This window comes from Homarus americanus, unplaced genomic scaffold (assembly GCF_018991925.1).
Source record: "Homarus americanus isolate GMGI-L3 unplaced genomic scaffold, GMGI_Hamer_2.0 scaffold24922, whole genome shotgun sequence".
Taxonomy (NCBI): Eukaryota; Metazoa; Arthropoda; class Malacostraca; order Decapoda; family Nephropidae; genus Homarus; species Homarus americanus.
The window spans coordinates 4,258,895-4,275,802 of record NW_024722610.1 but is presented as its reverse complement, the minus strand read 5'-3'; the positions used below and the strand labels follow the sequence as shown (position 1 = coordinate 4,275,802).

At 38.2% G+C, this 16,908-nt stretch overlaps 1 protein-coding gene across 2 annotated transcripts in view; it reads left to right on the top strand.

Moving 5' to 3' along the window:
• Positions 1-2,665: 2,665 nt before the first annotated feature.
• Positions 2,666-16,908, top strand: part of LOC121862905 (E3 ubiquitin-protein ligase HERC2-like) — a 68,591-nt gene continuing 54,348 nt past the window's right edge. For both annotated transcript variants that reach the window (XM_042361312.1, XM_042361311.1), the window contains exons 1-17: positions 2,666-2,798; positions 4,522-4,758; positions 5,115-5,442; positions 6,035-6,281; positions 6,541-6,676; positions 6,927-7,081; positions 7,290-7,418; positions 8,496-8,666; positions 9,417-9,692; positions 9,882-10,128; positions 13,160-13,320; positions 13,559-13,715; positions 14,520-14,713; positions 15,201-15,395; positions 15,619-15,750; positions 16,037-16,133; positions 16,461-16,571. In XM_042361312.1, coding sequence (XP_042217246.1) covers positions 4,536-4,758; positions 5,115-5,442; positions 6,035-6,281; positions 6,541-6,676; positions 6,927-7,081; positions 7,290-7,418; positions 8,496-8,666; positions 9,417-9,692; positions 9,882-10,128; positions 13,160-13,320; positions 13,559-13,715; positions 14,520-14,713; positions 15,201-15,395; positions 15,619-15,750; positions 16,037-16,133; positions 16,461-16,571 — 2,959 coding nt within the window. In that variant the 5' untranslated portion in view covers positions 2,666-2,798; positions 4,522-4,535. The remainder of the gene's footprint in view (positions 2,799-4,521; positions 4,759-5,114; positions 5,443-6,034; positions 6,282-6,540; positions 6,677-6,926; positions 7,082-7,289; positions 7,419-8,495; positions 8,667-9,416; positions 9,693-9,881; positions 10,129-13,159; positions 13,321-13,558; positions 13,716-14,519; positions 14,714-15,200; positions 15,396-15,618; positions 15,751-16,036; positions 16,134-16,460; positions 16,572-16,908) is intronic.

The window sequence follows — 16,908 nt, the reverse complement described above, 5'->3', positions numbered from 1 at the left end:
TCTGCCGAGAAGAAATAATGGTGGTAATGTGTTTATCTCGAGATAAGAGAAAAATGTTATCTAGTGTGACGTAACCAACCATTGCTAGTTGTGATCTACACTAATACTAGATAATGGTTTTAATAATAGATAACCGTTTACTAGACGTTCAGGTAGTCTTATGTTAAGTACCTAGACAGAGCAGGTATAACAGAACAATAAGGCAATTTGACAAGTTCTTTTGTAATCTTTCTGTATCAAACTTCTGGACTATTATAATAAACTATATACAATTACTTAGTTTTTATGATTTTAAGTATATTAAAAGAAACGACAACTTTCTATTAAAATGTTAAGTATTGTTTAGGAATTTTTTATTTACTCTATCCCACTTCACAGTTCTCCTCCCGGCACCATTTTTGTTGTTTATCGCTGAATCCCTTTCCAAGAGACGTTTCCTTAATGATGGTGAACGCTTCCACGTGTTACTCCTCGCCATTGCTGATGTATATCAACCTCAATATTAATTTAAGTTGTTTAACACGATAATGCATAGATCCTAATAGAACCTGACCTAACAAACCCATAGGTTGGCTATGTTAGGTCAGGTTCTATTAGGTTCCATGCATTGTTTCCATTTGTGTGTTTAATATCATATTATAGTGTGCAGAAAAAATTTCAACCAATTCGGACAATTCCTTCTGGTGGTCACCCTTTTCTGCACCTTTACCAAAAAATAATCCTATTGATAATGGTAAAAAATCTGGGTAATTATAGACAAACCCGCGAGCGAAATTGATTGAAAACAATTCTGAAAACGGGATTTTCATTGTTATATTATAGTGGACACTGTTGTAGTCTGGAAATATGTTAAAAACTGGATACTTTAAAATAAATGCTACTTAACTTTTGCGGGTATGAAGAAAAGACCTACCTAACCTACCTAACTTCCCCGGTATATTAACCAGAAAGAACTTACTATGATATGGTGAAATTTAAGGCATTTTCTGGGCGTGAGATGATACGGCCGCCTCTGCACTCTGCAGCCCTGGCGGGTTAGTCCTATATATTAACCAAAATCTAAAATATCTATTGGGACAAAAACGAATATTAACCTTATTAATTTTTGTCAATTCACCAAATCATCGACGGCAACTAATTATTTCTTACTACAAACACCAATATAAACTACACTAACACCAAGGCAGCATAATATATAAAATGGCGGAGTTTATCTTTGCAATTACCTTTTCATAAAATATCTTCACCTAAATTTCAATTGATGACGGAATAAAACTCTCAGTAACTACTTGTTGGGTTGACAAACTACCATGACGGTAGTTAACCAACTCTCTAACATCACATGTAACTCAATTATGAAAATAAAAATACCAACAATTTACTAACCACAGAAGACAGTAGCGACATAAACTTGTGTTTAATTAACTTAATATAAAAATACTAAAAATTTAATCACCACATAACAGCCAGTCATAACACGGCCTTCCTTCACGGCTCACTCAGGCAAATAGCCTGCTAGTGACGTCACAAAGACTATAATAAGAAAGACGGGAAAGCGTGCACCTGTACCGATAAAAAATGTGAGCCACTGAGCTCCGATCTGTTGGCAACACGGTTAACTAAAAGCCCGGGGCTCGTGAGGGTAGCATGCCCAAGTTTCCACACTAAACCCAGCTTGGTTGGAGGATGAGACTGGGGTTGAAACCTGGCGGATAGGGCATGTCGAGGGGGTGGGCGGACGAGGGCATAGCTGAGGTCATGCTGGGTTCGGTAGGTAACCTGTAGCAACCTGTGAGAGTGAGAAAGAAGAGGGCCTAGGATGGGTGGGTTGAGGATGGTGGGAAGTGGTTGGCCAGAGGGGAAGGGGTAGGGTTGTGGGGGAGTCAGAGAGGTGTGGTGGTACTGTTGTGGGTAAACTTGTTGTGTTAGTGGTGAGGTTAGAGACTGGAGCAGGTTTCAGGGGGGAGAGCAGGCACCCACTTGGAGGGGTGAGGATGTGCTTTCAAGGGGGTTTTGAGTGTGTGTGTGTGGTGAAAGCGTTCAATCAATTAAGGGTGGTACACTTACAATGAAGGTCATAACAAAGTAACATTGAAACCAAGCAACCGTCCAAACGGCCTTTCAATTAATTAAGCCGAAAGGGCGGCAGATTAGTAAGCTGATAAAGAAGGTGAAATGACAAATGCAAACCAATAAAATTTTTCAGCAATAGTGCAGGGTTGCCAAAACTGAGAACAAACACTCCTTATTCATTTAGTGTCACCCATTCACTCATTGAAATATTCCCATAAATTCCAACACTATCGTAAAAAGAATTACTGTATGTATTTGTCATGGTACTTCCTCACCATTCACTTATTGCGAGTTTGGTATTTTAAGTTAGGGAAAATAACCATTACATTTTTTTATTATAATATGGTTTTCATCAGAGTGATACAATTGATTTAGCATACTATAAACTTAAATTCTATTGGTTTTACATACACATTATGTATACAAACTTACAAATAAATATGAGTCCCCAGGCTACAGTACATAATAAAAATCTAGAAAATATTTTTGTCATTTTGTCATTGTATTTAAAATCTAGGATACACACATTTCATTTAATAATATATACGTGTAATTTATATAAAAGACAACTAGAAAGAAGAGATAACAAAGACAGTGTATGGTAGGGAGGTCGAGACGGTGAACACAACATCAGCTGTAAACATCGATCCAGTAGACCCAGATGGACGTCCCCAGCCAGTACTACCCTTGACACACCTCGCCATGACAGTTTTATTACCGTCAAGGTGAATACTAGCCTAGTACTGTACACCACTATGACAACGTGTCCATATCCAAGACTAAGATGTAATTTAATAAGCCAGTAAGATTGAATTAATTACGTGTGGAAGAGCTCTATTCTGTGTATGAATGTTAATTATTTATATTTGGTTTTATTTAATAATATTGATGGAAGATAACTATTAATATGTATTAGAAATAAGAGCTTCGTTATATTACTGAAGTTTTGGTGTTGGAATTTATCACATGTTTGAGGTAAAATTAGCTCAGATAAAGAGGGAGATTGTGAGGTCAAAGTAACAAGAGATGTAGCTTCAGTTTATCTTTCTGTTCTCAATGTCTTATATATTTTTTTCTCCCAAGTTTATGCAATTTTTAGAAATCTGTCTGCAATTAATTATTATGGTTAGATTAAATTGGTAACTGGCTCGACTAGTTAATGAAATATCTCAGTAAAGCTGGCGTAGACCATTAACACCAGAAGTAACTTATGGAATTGAGTATTTTTTTGACAAGTGGACAACCATGGATTTTAACATAGGAAAAACACATTGTTCAACAACCATAAAGCAACAAAACTAACCTAACCTAACAAATGTAACCTAACCTTACAAATGTAACCTAACCTAACAACGTAACATAACCTAGAGGTTCGTTGGTTGTCTACTTGTAAACAAATACCTGGAATTGAACCAAAATTTCTGGAGGTACTATTTGCATGATACTGAACACAAAAATGGAAGCAAGAATGCACAGAAACTATTAGAACCTGACCTAACCTCACCTAACTTTTTAACCTGTGCATTGTCGTTTTAATATTCTTACTATCCAAAACACATCTCTAGAAAAAATGAATGAATGCAATCCAATATAAATCATAAATAAATAAGCCTGGTGAGATTATTGTTTGCTTCTTGATATTTCTACAAAGACCCTGGACACTCCCGCATAGCAGATGATGTAAACCAAAACACGGTTGCTGTGGGTGATCCAACGGTCCCATAATTATGGCAAATATTTTATTTTTTCGCCTACAAAGGATGTAGAGACCTGAAACTACCGTCATATGATCAGTGTTTGGAGTGTTTTTACCCCGCCATTTCCTTCTTCTTTCATGCTCTGCCCACTAACAATTAATTTATGATCCAAGGATAAGCTAAAAAGAAGACATAAACTATAAGTACTACAATTTTGTTGCCTCAATTTTATTACTCATCATCCTTCTAGTGCTAACGGTCTCCTTCACCTTTACCAAAATCTCATTCTTTCATAAATCTCCCATGAATGAGAGAAAAATTACCCTAAACCAGAAATTTTCCTGTTTCTTGTTGAATTTTCTAAATTTTATTTGTGTGGTTGTTAAGGAACAAATCCAAACAGTGGATAATAAACTATAAAAAGCTTGGTGGAAGATAATTAAGAGGAGAAAAGTGATGAAATGTAATACATGTACAGTAAAACTTGTGTACAGTACTGTAGCTAGTGCACATTGAATGGTTCATTCCAGCCAAAATCAGACATAATTTAGTGTTCACAGTTTTTAATTTGCTGGTGCTGAGTAGTGTCTAAGGCAAGTGCAATCCACTTACCACTGTGACCATAAACCTAGCTTTCATTGCAGCAAGAAAAGGCTTAAAAGAATAAAGAAAGAAAAACTGCATGCACAATACAATATACAGTATTTTCCATACATTAGATATGTAAATGTTTTATTTTGTATAATTTCAGGAAATAAATCAACAATGACAGCTGTGGGATCCCCCCTGATATGGCAGGGGGGGATGGGCGGGGTCACACTCCGCCCTCAACCCCGTCTAGATGTGAAATGGCTGAAGTCAGATCTACAGAGCCTCCTACAGCCGGACAATCTGCCTTCATTATACAACCAAATGGTTAAAGATGGAGAAGTTGCAGGACCTCATGTTGAAGGCATCCTTAACTCTGCTGGAGTTACTGCCAGGAAAGGTACTGTACTCATGCAGTTGTCCCTCTTCATACACACATCAGTGTACCTGTTACTGTACCTTCTTTGTATCTATTGAAGATTCCTCCCAGCTTACACCAGGAGATTAACCACCCTCATGTTAACCTAACCTGATCCCCCAGGTAGCATTAGAGTGGTTAATTTTTAGGTAATCTTCCTGCCCTCATCTGTATTACAACTCAGTTCATCATGATTTGTTACAATTAGTGACTCTGGACTGGATAGCAGAGTCTGTAATCCCAGAGTAAGTGATCTGCTTTTATGCGAGTTAGACTTATGGAAAACAAAATTTTACTGATAAACCAAATTTTCTCACTTTTCAATCTGCTCTTTACAGGTGAGAGTGGACACTACTATTGCAGTATGCGAGTATTGACTTGTCCCTGCTGTGATGGTATATGTGGGCCACAAAGTGGATGCAACTGTGGGCCTTGTCAAAAGCTTGATCGGGAGGAAGCTGAACGAGAACTTGAAAGTGGACAAGGTGCATCACCTCCTTCGTCATCCCTCCTTGATGGCTGGACGTGGGGACCACAACCACAAGGAAATGGTTTGAAGAAATGTCTCGATGCACTTGTCAAGGAACAGCGTCTGATGTGTTTAGAAGCAGCGTCCACAACACTTTCTGCTAGTCGTCTTCAACAGCGCTTTATGGTGGCTCATAGGTATCTTAACAATGTTTGCTGTCGTGTTATTATTGGGAATTGTTTAGGTGACATATAGAAAATTCACTACATTTGTTCCAATGTTCCTGCTACATTCACATATAGTACTTGTATATCTGTTGAATGTAAAGTTAAGAATTAGACAGAACTCTTTGGTTAAGCTATTTTGTAATAAAGAAAAAATAGAAATAATTAGATACACAGGAACAGTAATTTAAAATATAATTCCATTGGTCACCAGACATGTTGGGAGATGGTGGGGAAAATTATTTTGAATTCTGTGTACACTGTTGCTTATATGGTTCATATGGTACCCCTCCCACCTCCTCCCTGATTTACCATCCTAAAAGTAATTTAATAAGAATTAAGACATAGTAGTGTGGTTATCCAATTATTGTCAACTTGCCCCAGTGAGTTGAATATGTTTATCCCTTATCTTTTTGCTGCAAACTGAACTTGAGTCTGGTTTCAAAGGGCTGATCCTGTACAGTATGAGGTAAAGTCTGGGTACAGGAGGTTTTAGTGTACAGTACAGTACTGTTGAATGATTCTGAGAGAGTGATTCATTATTGATATGTGTCTTTGTTTACAGATATCTTGTTGCCCTAAAGCGAGCCAGACCACCAGAAACGAAGCCCGGTGAGCCAGTGGGCAAGAAAAAACCTCAGACAGCAAATGTCTGGGGTGAAGGAAGGGTTGGCAGAGGGGCCGGGGCAGAACGGGCAACTCTTGGATTGGCTCGAGTTGGATCAAGAGCCGCACTCAACTTTGCCTTTGCCTTTCTCAGAAGGGCATGGAGGTCAGGGGAAGATGCTGACCTCTGCACAGAATTATTGCAAGTAAGTTATGATGGTTTTTCAGAACTACTGCTTGATTTTTATATCATCTTTTGGTGTTTCAGTTGATATTTACTGTCTGTCTCCGACTCTTCTCTGTAGATGTTTATCTTCTACATCCATGGATGACTGATTAAAGGATTGAAATTATGCTGTCAAGAATACAGTACATTTCATATGATTTTACTGCTCTAGTATTATGTCAGTGATTATGTTTTTGAGAGTATGAATATTAATCTCCAAATAACTATTTTTCCTTCAGGAATCCCTTGAAGCTTTAGAAACATTACCTGAAGCAACATTGTTTGATGAGTCTACTGTCTCATCCGTCTGGCTCGATGTTGTTGAAAGATCACAAAAGTTCCTCACCTCTGTTGTTCTCAGCCAAGTACCTGGAGGTAAGTTGGCGGGTGAAGGTCAAGAAATTTAATTCTCCACTTTAGCCCTATACTCTACCATGCCATATGCATATTCTACCTTATTACTCTACTTGTATATTCTCTCCTCATCATTATTTTGCTCTTGTTCCTCCTATTCTTTCCTTTAACTTACCTCTACAGTCACATGATTTTTGTACGTATAGGGAATGAAAATGAATCCATCTCAAGTGTCTGCAGAAGATGACACTATGATATCTTCCTCGAACAGGGACAGGCGGGAGCAGTGTGACACGTGTGCCGCTTGGTGATCGTCACATGGCACTTTCTCTCCTACTTCACCTGGCACTTCAGCGAGCTACTTTGTCAACCCTGCTAACTGTTATTACTCTGCTGCTGCAACTGTGGGACTCTGGCAGGAATCAGGTAGAAATTATTTTTTCTTCATATGGTGTACAGTAGTTTGTTGTTCTTTCTAACTAGTATCTTAGTCCAGTAATGGTTATATGGTAGCAAAAGAAACACAGGGTCAGATAGACAGCTTTACTTCTGAAAAAGTCCTTTGTGACTGAGGTATTCAGATCTCGCAGTATGTATTGTATTTGTCATAGGACTTGTTTTTATTATTTTTTAGGTGGATAATCGTGTGAGCAGCCATGGAACCAGTGCTCCACTCTTGCCAGTACTGCATAGGTTTGGTGCCATTCCTCTCCTCAAGACTCAGTCATCCTCTACCATCTGGGATGAAAATACTCCTATAGAAGTATGCAAACGTTTATTTCTTTTATTTTGTGTGTCCTTGGTGATAAGTAAATCGCACAGAAAAATAGAATTATGCTTATACTATTTTCAAGACATTTTTCATTGACAATTTTCATCGTTTTTGTAATTACAGTAGGCTCTCGCCAATAACGACTTCCACAATAACTTTTTCGACAATAACGGTAAGTTACAATAGATACCCATTTTCGATAATAACGTCTGGATTCTCTTGAATAACGGAAATTTCGCGGGAAGCATCCGAGCGCATCAATGATAGCATTTGTTTGCCGCCATGTTGACTGACGTAGTTGTCCACTCCGCCTCACTCTCACAAACGCTCAGTGGAATACAACGCTGCGCCCACGTGTGAGATTTTCGCCACTATAACCAGTGGTTGTTAGGGTCGGTGATCAATAATGGCTTCCGCATTTTTGCCTGTGGGGGCTTGGGGAGGTGGTGGAGGGAGTGATTTGCCACCTGAATGACTGGGAACTTTTAAAGTGAGGAAATTGAACTGTCCTGAGTCTACAGTGCGAAATATTAAGAGGAACTTAGAGGAGACCAAGAAGAGTATTGTGCTGGCTAAAAATATTTCGGTAGTGATGGAAATGCGAGGCGAGCTATGAATGATAAAGGCGATAGAAACAGGTTGTTAGTGATAGCAGAGCATTTTCTCGTGAAATGGTTAGCCTGTAGAATAAAAGACAAGGCAAGTGTTAGCGGCCCTCAGATACGGAACAATCATCACACCAAGCACCTCAAAAACTTAGTGTTATGTTACTCAAACTCTTTATTTTGATGATTGAATAGCAATTCTTTTTATTTCAGCTAACAAAAAGTGTTAGGAGGGCTTCATGGGGAAAAAATGGGTGAAATTCTTGTGGCAGCGGCACCAATAAACCCTTTTTACATGTATTTTAATGTCACACAAATAACGTTTTCACTAATAATGGTGTTTTTCAGGCACCTATTAAACGTTATTGGTGAGAGCCTACTGTATGATTTTTACATCTGAGAGTGAAAGAAATACTATTGTAAAAAAGCATCATTATAGATAAATTACTACTTTACCCAACAGGTGAGCCCAACAGAATGCCTCCTTCGTTATCTAGAGTTGCCTGAGGATGAGGACGTGAGTGTAGACCTGGAACAAGCTGCAGTCATCCTCCTGTGCCATCTTGATCGTTTGGCAGCTCCTCACACTCCTCCACTTCATACACCACATGGCAGACCCACACAAGGCCAGGAGGTGAAGTTATTCTTTTGTAATAATGAAATACCTGTATGAATTTGAAGCCCCTACCAGAGTGGTATACAAGAACTTTATTGTTAATAATGGGCACAAAGATAGTCACTTTACCATGTCCAGTTCTGATACTAAATCATCCCATTGTTCTTTGAGTTTGGCACTGAAAAAGTGTGAAAGTTTGTGTAGTAGATCTTTTTATGCCCTGATAGTTGTAGTAGCTGTATGGTACATACAGTATTGCAATATGGGTCATGTTTGAAAAAAAAAAAGTCTGAAACTTTGACTTTCTCAAAATATATGATATGGTCAATGGGCTTACTTTGTGAAATTGACTAATACAGTTTCCATAAAAGAAACAATAACTTTGTAAGAAAACATTTTAGAAGGATTGTTAATGTGCATACTGTATTACAACAAGGATCATATCAGGTGATTTCATAATGTATAAATTTGAGGAAATGGTTATTAAGAATTTAGAGTAGTTTTAATTTCTTAAAGATGGTTGAGGTGTGTGTGAATTGATGATAACCTTCATGAGGCCATTAGTGATGAAGATGACTTTTTCTTCAGGGTCACCTTATTTTACAAGCAAGATCTTTTTATATTCATGAAATATTGTAACAATTAAAAATGTTAAAACATAAAGGATTATTTTCAAGACCTCTTCTTAAGTAAGTGAAAATGGATGATAATGTAATTACTGTATTGCGAAGTAATTTTTTCCCAAGTGTTCTTTCTTGCCATCAACAGGTTTTGTCATGGGGATGGCTGGCTTGGTCTGGAGTCTCCAGTCATTCTCGACCTCTCAACTACTGTGACTCTTTGGCAGAGTTGGGCATCAAGTCATTAGCATGTGCTGAGCGCTGCCTACTTATCCTCACACAGAAGGGCACCATGTATAGTTTGTACTATAACTCAGAGGCTCCATGCCCTCAACCAGTCCCAGGCCAACCAGAAGAGGAGATGGTTAATATTGCTGCACACCCTGATGGAAAGCATTATTTGGCCCTCACTACTGGTGGTCAGGTAAGTTTATCATCGAGTAAATATGTTTTCTGGCCGTGATGTTCTGGAGGGGCAGTCATGTCATGTAATAAGAAATGTTTTAATAACTATATCCACAAGTTTCTAAAGTACTTAATCTTATGCTCTTCTCCTTGACTACTAATTTTTATTATATTGTTGTAACATTGATATTATTATTGCATCCTGAAGGTATACTCCTGGGGCAATGGAGATGGTGGCCGCCTCGGGCATGGTGACAGTAGCTCTAGGGAAGCACCAACTCTTGTGCAAGAACTGCAAGGAAAAACAATAGTGTCCATTGCTTGTGGATCAACCTACAGTGCTGCCATCTCCAACCAAGGAGAATTGTATACATGGGGTCGAGGAAACTATGGCAGGCTCGGCCATGGATCCTCAGATGACCACAGCACACCCACACTAGTCACAGCTTTAAAAGGTATTAATGTAGGGACTAAGGATTCACTTTTACTTGCAATTGGAGGATATGAGGAAGTACGGTATGCGAGGATAATTGTATTTTATCTTGGTTCTTCTTTCATTTTCTTGTCTTAAACTACAGGCATCCCCCCCGTTACGGAAGCCCAGGTCACGGAATTTCGCTCTTACGGAATTTGTAAATTATGACCAATAATTTCGCGTTACGGCCCGTAAATCCGCCCTTACGGAAATTTGGGTAAATTTTAACAATTTAAAAAAAATTTCTATATAAAATTATAATTTTTTATTAAAATTGATAATTTGTTTTGTGTGGATTTCGTGGTGTTTGCTACCGCCAAGCGTGGTGTCGCCATGTGGAGTCACTCCGTTGTTTACATCCAGTGTGCGCGCATGTTTCGCGCCCCAGCAGTTTGATTTAACTTTTACAAACATACCGTAAGTACAGTACAGTGCATTACCCTTATTCAAGATGACTGGAAAGAGACCATCAAGTGGAAGTGACCGCAGTAGTGCAAAAAGAAGCCACAAAGGCATTACATTGGATATTAAACTTGACGTTTTAAGAAGGTTTGATGCTGGAGAAAACTTACCCAGATTGCAAAAACATTAAGTCTTGCTACTTCAACAGTGGGAATAATCTGGGATAATAAGGACAATATTAGGTCAAGTGCTCAAGCTGCTACTCCATTAACTGCTCGAACCATGTGTTTTCATCGAAGTGATGTGATGTTGAATATGGAACGACTCCTGAGTGTCTGGATTGAAGATCAGACTAAACGCAATGTGCCACTAAACACTATGGTTATTGAACAGAAAGCCATCAGTTTATATAATGATTTGCAGGAAGAGGAAGGTGCATCTTCTGAGGTTGAACCTTTTCTGGCTAGTAAAGGCTGGTTTGAAAGGTTTAAGAAGTGCCTTAAATTACACAACATAAAAATGAGTGGTGAAGCTGCCAGTGCTGATACAGATTCTGCTAAGAAATATCCTGCTGAGCTGAAGAAAATTATTGATGAAGGAGGTTACACACCAGAACAAGTGTACAATGTTGATGAAACTGGGCTTTTCTGGAAGTGCATGCCTGCTTGAACTTTTATTTCCACTGAAGAAAAATCAGCACCAGGCTTTAAAGCATCCAAAGATCGTCTAACACTTCTTGTGGGAGGAAATGCTTCAGGTGACATGAAATTAAAGCCCCTACTTGTGTATCACTCAGAAAATCCAAGGGCTTTCAAGGGCTATGCCAAGTCTAATCTACCTGTGATTTTGTATTCCAATAAGAAGGCTTGGATGACTATGACCTTTTTCCAAGACTGGTTCACTAACTTTTTTTGCCTTGCTGTTGAAAGATATAATGCCAGGCGTAACATATCTAATAAAGCATTGCTCCTCTTAGACAATGCACCAAGCCACCCAGTCAATTTAAATGATCTTTCTGATAATGTGAGAGTGGAGTACATCCCCAAGAACACAACTTCCTTGCTCCAGCCAATGGATCAAGGTGTGATAGCTAACTTTAAGGCATATTATCTTAAGAAATCTTTTTTGCAGCTCATAAAAGCAATTGATGGGGAGGGTAAACCTACAATTAGGGACTTCTGGAAAAAGTTCAACATCTTGGATGCTGTGGATAATATAGCCAAGTCATGGGATGAAGCGAAAACCTCAGCTATGAAGGGTTCATGGAAAAACATATGGCCAGAGTGTGTCCATGAATTTCAAGGTTTTTCACAAGATGAAAGTTTACAGCAAGTTCAACAAGACATTGTGACGCTTGCAAATAATGTAGGCTTTGAAAAAGTCATAGAAAATGATGTGGTTGAGTTGCTAAGAGTCCCATAGAGAAGATTTGACTAATGAAGATCTGATGATGTTGGAACAAGAGCGAGCTGCAGGACAAGAAGAGGATATAGAATCTCCACCCACCCCACTGCAGTTGACAACAAAGGATATGTCTAAAGCGTTTGCACTAATACAGGAAGGTCTGCAAATCTTTGCTGATTACGAGCCCAACCGTAAAAGAAACATCAAGATTGCAAGAGCAGTTAACAATGCTCTCAGTTCCTACACCGAGCTGTACAAGGAGAAGGTGCGCTGTAAACGTCAAACAACATTGGCTGAGCTATTCACCCTCAGAGAAAAGCCAAAAGCAGATGATGATGTACAGGGCAGGGCAGAAGAGAGTAGTGCCTTTCCCTCCCAATAACTCCCTTTGCACCACCTATCCTCACACAGCAGTCAACACCTTTTGTGGTGAGAACAGTACAATATTTTTATTTATTCAACTGTATTTCTCTTCATGTTACATGTATCTCATAAATTATTAATGTACTGTATTGTTTGTGTTTATAAATGTCTATTTTCATTCATAAAAGTGCTTGAATTACGTTTTTGGGGCCGAAAAAAATTCCGTAGGAATGCATCTCCAGTTTTATAATGGAAGTCAATGGGAAAATACAGTAAATTGTCCAGGAACGGAACCCTTCCGTAACGCGGGGATGCCTGTACTCATATGTATATTCTTCGTTGAACCTATCACACAACAACAGGAGAAGTGTGACAAAAATAATGAGATAGATAGTACAGTATTTATATTGTGTTCCCTCTCTGTGCAGTGTGATCATAAGTACAGGCAATCACTTTTGTAATCTTAATAGAGTTAGTGATGTGACTTAGGGGATATTATAACCTTTTGACCACCATTAATTGAGGATTGAGATTATTTTACCTTAAACATGGTAAGAAGAAAGGCAGGTTAGGGGGACCACTGAATAGGCACAATTAGCCAGAGAAAACTGCCAAATTAAAATTTTAGCGGAATGTTGGTGTGAAACAGACTTCATGCTTTATCCCCCCATATTATCTCTTGACCCCTTATCCTTGTTATGTTTTATTAGCCAACACTTTTCTGTTGGAATGAAAATACCAAGGAAATTTGTAGCAAGGTGCAGTATTTACCTGATAATGAAAAGTCACACCGATTATAATGATACAGAACAACTTGTTATTTTAAGCTCGATTTATTTCAGCTGAACGAGTCCTTGACGTCGCTTGTGGCAGTGGAGACGCCCAGACAATTGCCGTGACGGACTCTGGTAACGTCTACTCCTGGGGTGACGGAGATTATGGCAAGCTCGGACGGGGAGGGTCAGATGGCTCCAAAGTTCCAAAATTGGTGGACAAACTGCAGGTTAGTACAGTACAGTAAAAGATCTCTATGATCATCTCTTGAGTAAATGATGGAAGAGATGACTGGAGGAGGTTATGTGGAAGGGAAGGAAGCAAAGAAAACAGTATGACCTGCTTCAGACTACAGAGGAGATTATAAAAGAATTAATCTGCCATATAAGAGAAATTTTTTTTATAAAATGTCAAAGGAAGTTACTAGGTTGTCATTTGTGGTTTCAATATTGTTTTTTTTTTCTCAGGGTCAGGAGATTTGTCGAGTGTTCTGCGGTGCTCAGTTTTCTGTGGCTTTGAGCAAAACTGGGTCCCTCTTTACCTGGGGAAAAGGTGACAACCACCGTCTCGGCCACAGCAGCGAAGAACACGTACGCTATCCAAAACAAGTCAAAGCTTTAACAGGTATGGTTGTTATTGTATAATATGGACACGAAGTAGTACCTTAAGCTGTGTATTCTTATATTACTCTATTAATTATGTATAGTAAAGTATTACAGAACATGTATTAATCCTATGTAATATTTCCACTTATTGTGCACCATGTTATGTATGTGAATTATCATATTTACATATTATGTATTCAGCTTGTGAATGCTGGCATCTGTACATGCCAGCGCGGAGTGATACAGAGAGTTGAGATCGCTAGTCCTTATGGTGTGGAAGCCGACTGTCTATTAGTCCCTCTGTATATCTCCCGTACGAGAATAAGAACCTATTTTCAAGATAACAAGTGTTTGTGTATACCCTCAGTAGTGTAGAACATTTTGGGGGTATCAAAGACAAACATAGAGTTATAAATTTGTTTTCCATCTTTTTTAGTTTTTAGAGAAAGTAAGTTAATTGTATCTCATTGTAATACATAATGTAGGTTGTAAAAATGTATTCCCATAATATTTTTAAAAATTTTGGTGAGCAGTAAATGGATCATTGGGCCAAGATTAGATGCATTACAGTATACAGCTTTGTATTTTTAATTTTCAAGTCAAATTCAGAAATGACTTTTCTGTTCACAGATGACAAAGTTGTTATTCTTCTTTGAATACGAAAAATTTCGGTTGTAACAAATATGGTTTTGATAAGTAACCTGAAATTGGGTTGAGCTTAACCACATCTCAAAGATGAGTCTGATATTACTTGTTATGGGTTTGTTTTTTCTATAGCTTTATGCTTTTATGAAACAGACGAATACATTTCTTATTGTTGCAGGCAAGAAGGTCCGGGAGGTTGGTATGGGCTGTATGCACGTAGTGACTCTGACGGAGGACGGGGAGGTGTACGTTTGGGGGCGCAATGACCAGGCCCAATTAGGAGACTCCCCACATGTTGCTCTGGCAGAACCAACACTCATGTCATCTCTGCAGGGCAAGAATATCATTGGAATAGCCTGTGGCCCATCACAAGTAAGTAAAATAAACTTAAATTTTGAACTCTGTATGGTTGTTTCATTAATCAATATTTATGGATTAGAGGAGGAACAATTCTGCTACCACCAGAATCTAGATCCACAATTATATCCTCATATAGTTGAAATATACATCCAGGTAAGTCTTGAGAATAATAGTATTCATATGATGCCTTATGATTTTGCTTTTGAATATGAAAAAAATCTTCATCAGATTTTAAGGAGCAAGGATATGTGGATTATTTTTTATACATTACACCTGTATCCTCATCCTTCATCAAGATGTAACTTATTAGCTCATTGTCATAACTATATACAGTACATGAATAATGCTCTTGGTCAAATACCACTTAAGTGCACCGGTACTGATAATGTTTTTTTTTTTTGTGTCAAACAATTTAATCTTCTTTTATAGATAAGGACAATGTTATAATCAATATTATTTTTTTTTATAAATTTGTATTACCTTTATTTAAATTTTGCAGACTTTTGCATGGAGTACAAAAATGTCGTGGTCTGTTTCCATTCGGATTCCATATGTTGTGGAAGTTTGTGAAGAGACCTTTGTGAGGCTAAATGACCTCTTGGCTCGTGTTGGAGAAGGACTGGCTGATGATCGTATACCATCACAGGAGCAGGAGTGTATGGTAGTGGCAGGGCTCAACCTTCTTAGATTACAGGTAAGTACAGTAACACTTGTCTAGCTTGGACTAATTATGGCACTCTTTCCTACTTGCTTGAGTAACCTACACTTGAGACTTTTCACAAGATGGAGGGAATTGGGAATAGTTAGGTGGTGTCAAGTCAGAAATTAATATACACTATATCTGGAGATACAAATAAGGATAGAATAATAAATTTACAGTAACTCGTGCTATATTTACCTCCAATATTTTCTTTTAGCTTCACTCGGCTGTACAGAATCACACTGATGTTGACACTGTGGCTTTACATGTGGGATCATCACTCTTGGGCAGCCTCAAGCAGAGAGTTGTGAACCTGGCCAGCAGCTCTGGAGTTCTGCCTACAATACAGGTGAGAAGCTTTGCTGAACTTCTTTACAACCCTTTTCTTCTTTGACTTATGTTGCATGGTTTTGGACCAACTTTTTGAAATGTATTTGTGAAATTTTTTACAGTAATGCAATATTTTAAATGTTTCAACAACTACTGTAATGTGACCTGCATCCAGAACAGGAAATTAACCCCCACTCTTGAACAGCAACACCATCCTGGGTCCAACTGCTGGCAGTGTTGTCATAAGCTGTATGTGTAATGTGTCAGTAATTTTTTGGGTGGTAAATATTTTATTTTTATTCCAGGTTGCTGCTCAGGCGACTCTCCAGACAGGCTGGTCTATTTTACTGCCTACAGCAGAAGAAAGGGCAAAAGCACTCTCATCTCTTCTCCCAAGTACAGGTAATAATAGTTTGGAAGCTTTGCTAATGTCAAGTTGGTCATTTATCAGCAATTGAATAATGAATTGGCAGATTATTATATATACAGAGTACACTTGCTCCAAAAAGTGCATTTACGATTTTGTGTTAAACATTATGATACAATGGAGGAAGCATTTTGACAATCCTACCTAGACAGCAGGAGTTACAGTGTTCATTTTGAAATTTATTGGACCTATTCATTAAAATAGTTATTGTTGTGTGTACAGTACATTTATATGATAAGAGTTTGTGCTGTATCTACAAATGTTTAGTTGTTTGTTATTTGTTTGTGTTCTTCATCCCTCAGGATCAGACATCTCCAGCATGAGCTCAGGGCGACGATTCATGATTGATTTACTGGTGTCGAGTTTGATGGCAGATGGTGGTTTGGAAATGGCTCTTGGCGCTGCTATTAAGTGTATGTATTCATGACTATTGGGTATAGTGGCCCAACATGTGTCAGGCACCAGCTCTCTATGTACAGTACATCACTGAATTAAAATGGCAAAGGAGAACAAGCAGTTATATGTAAGGTTGAAATTCAGTATTTATTCAATATTGAAGTAAAAATATATAATTAACAAGTGATGAAAGATTGAGGAGAAGATTTGAAAGTAAGTAATGGTTAGTGATTAAATCTATTGAAGTTAAGAAAGATCAGATACGTACATGAGAGTAAAGGTGAATATTCAAGTCATATGCCAAGTGTGATCAATTCAGTGCTAAGACTATGATATAAATAAACCAATAGATAA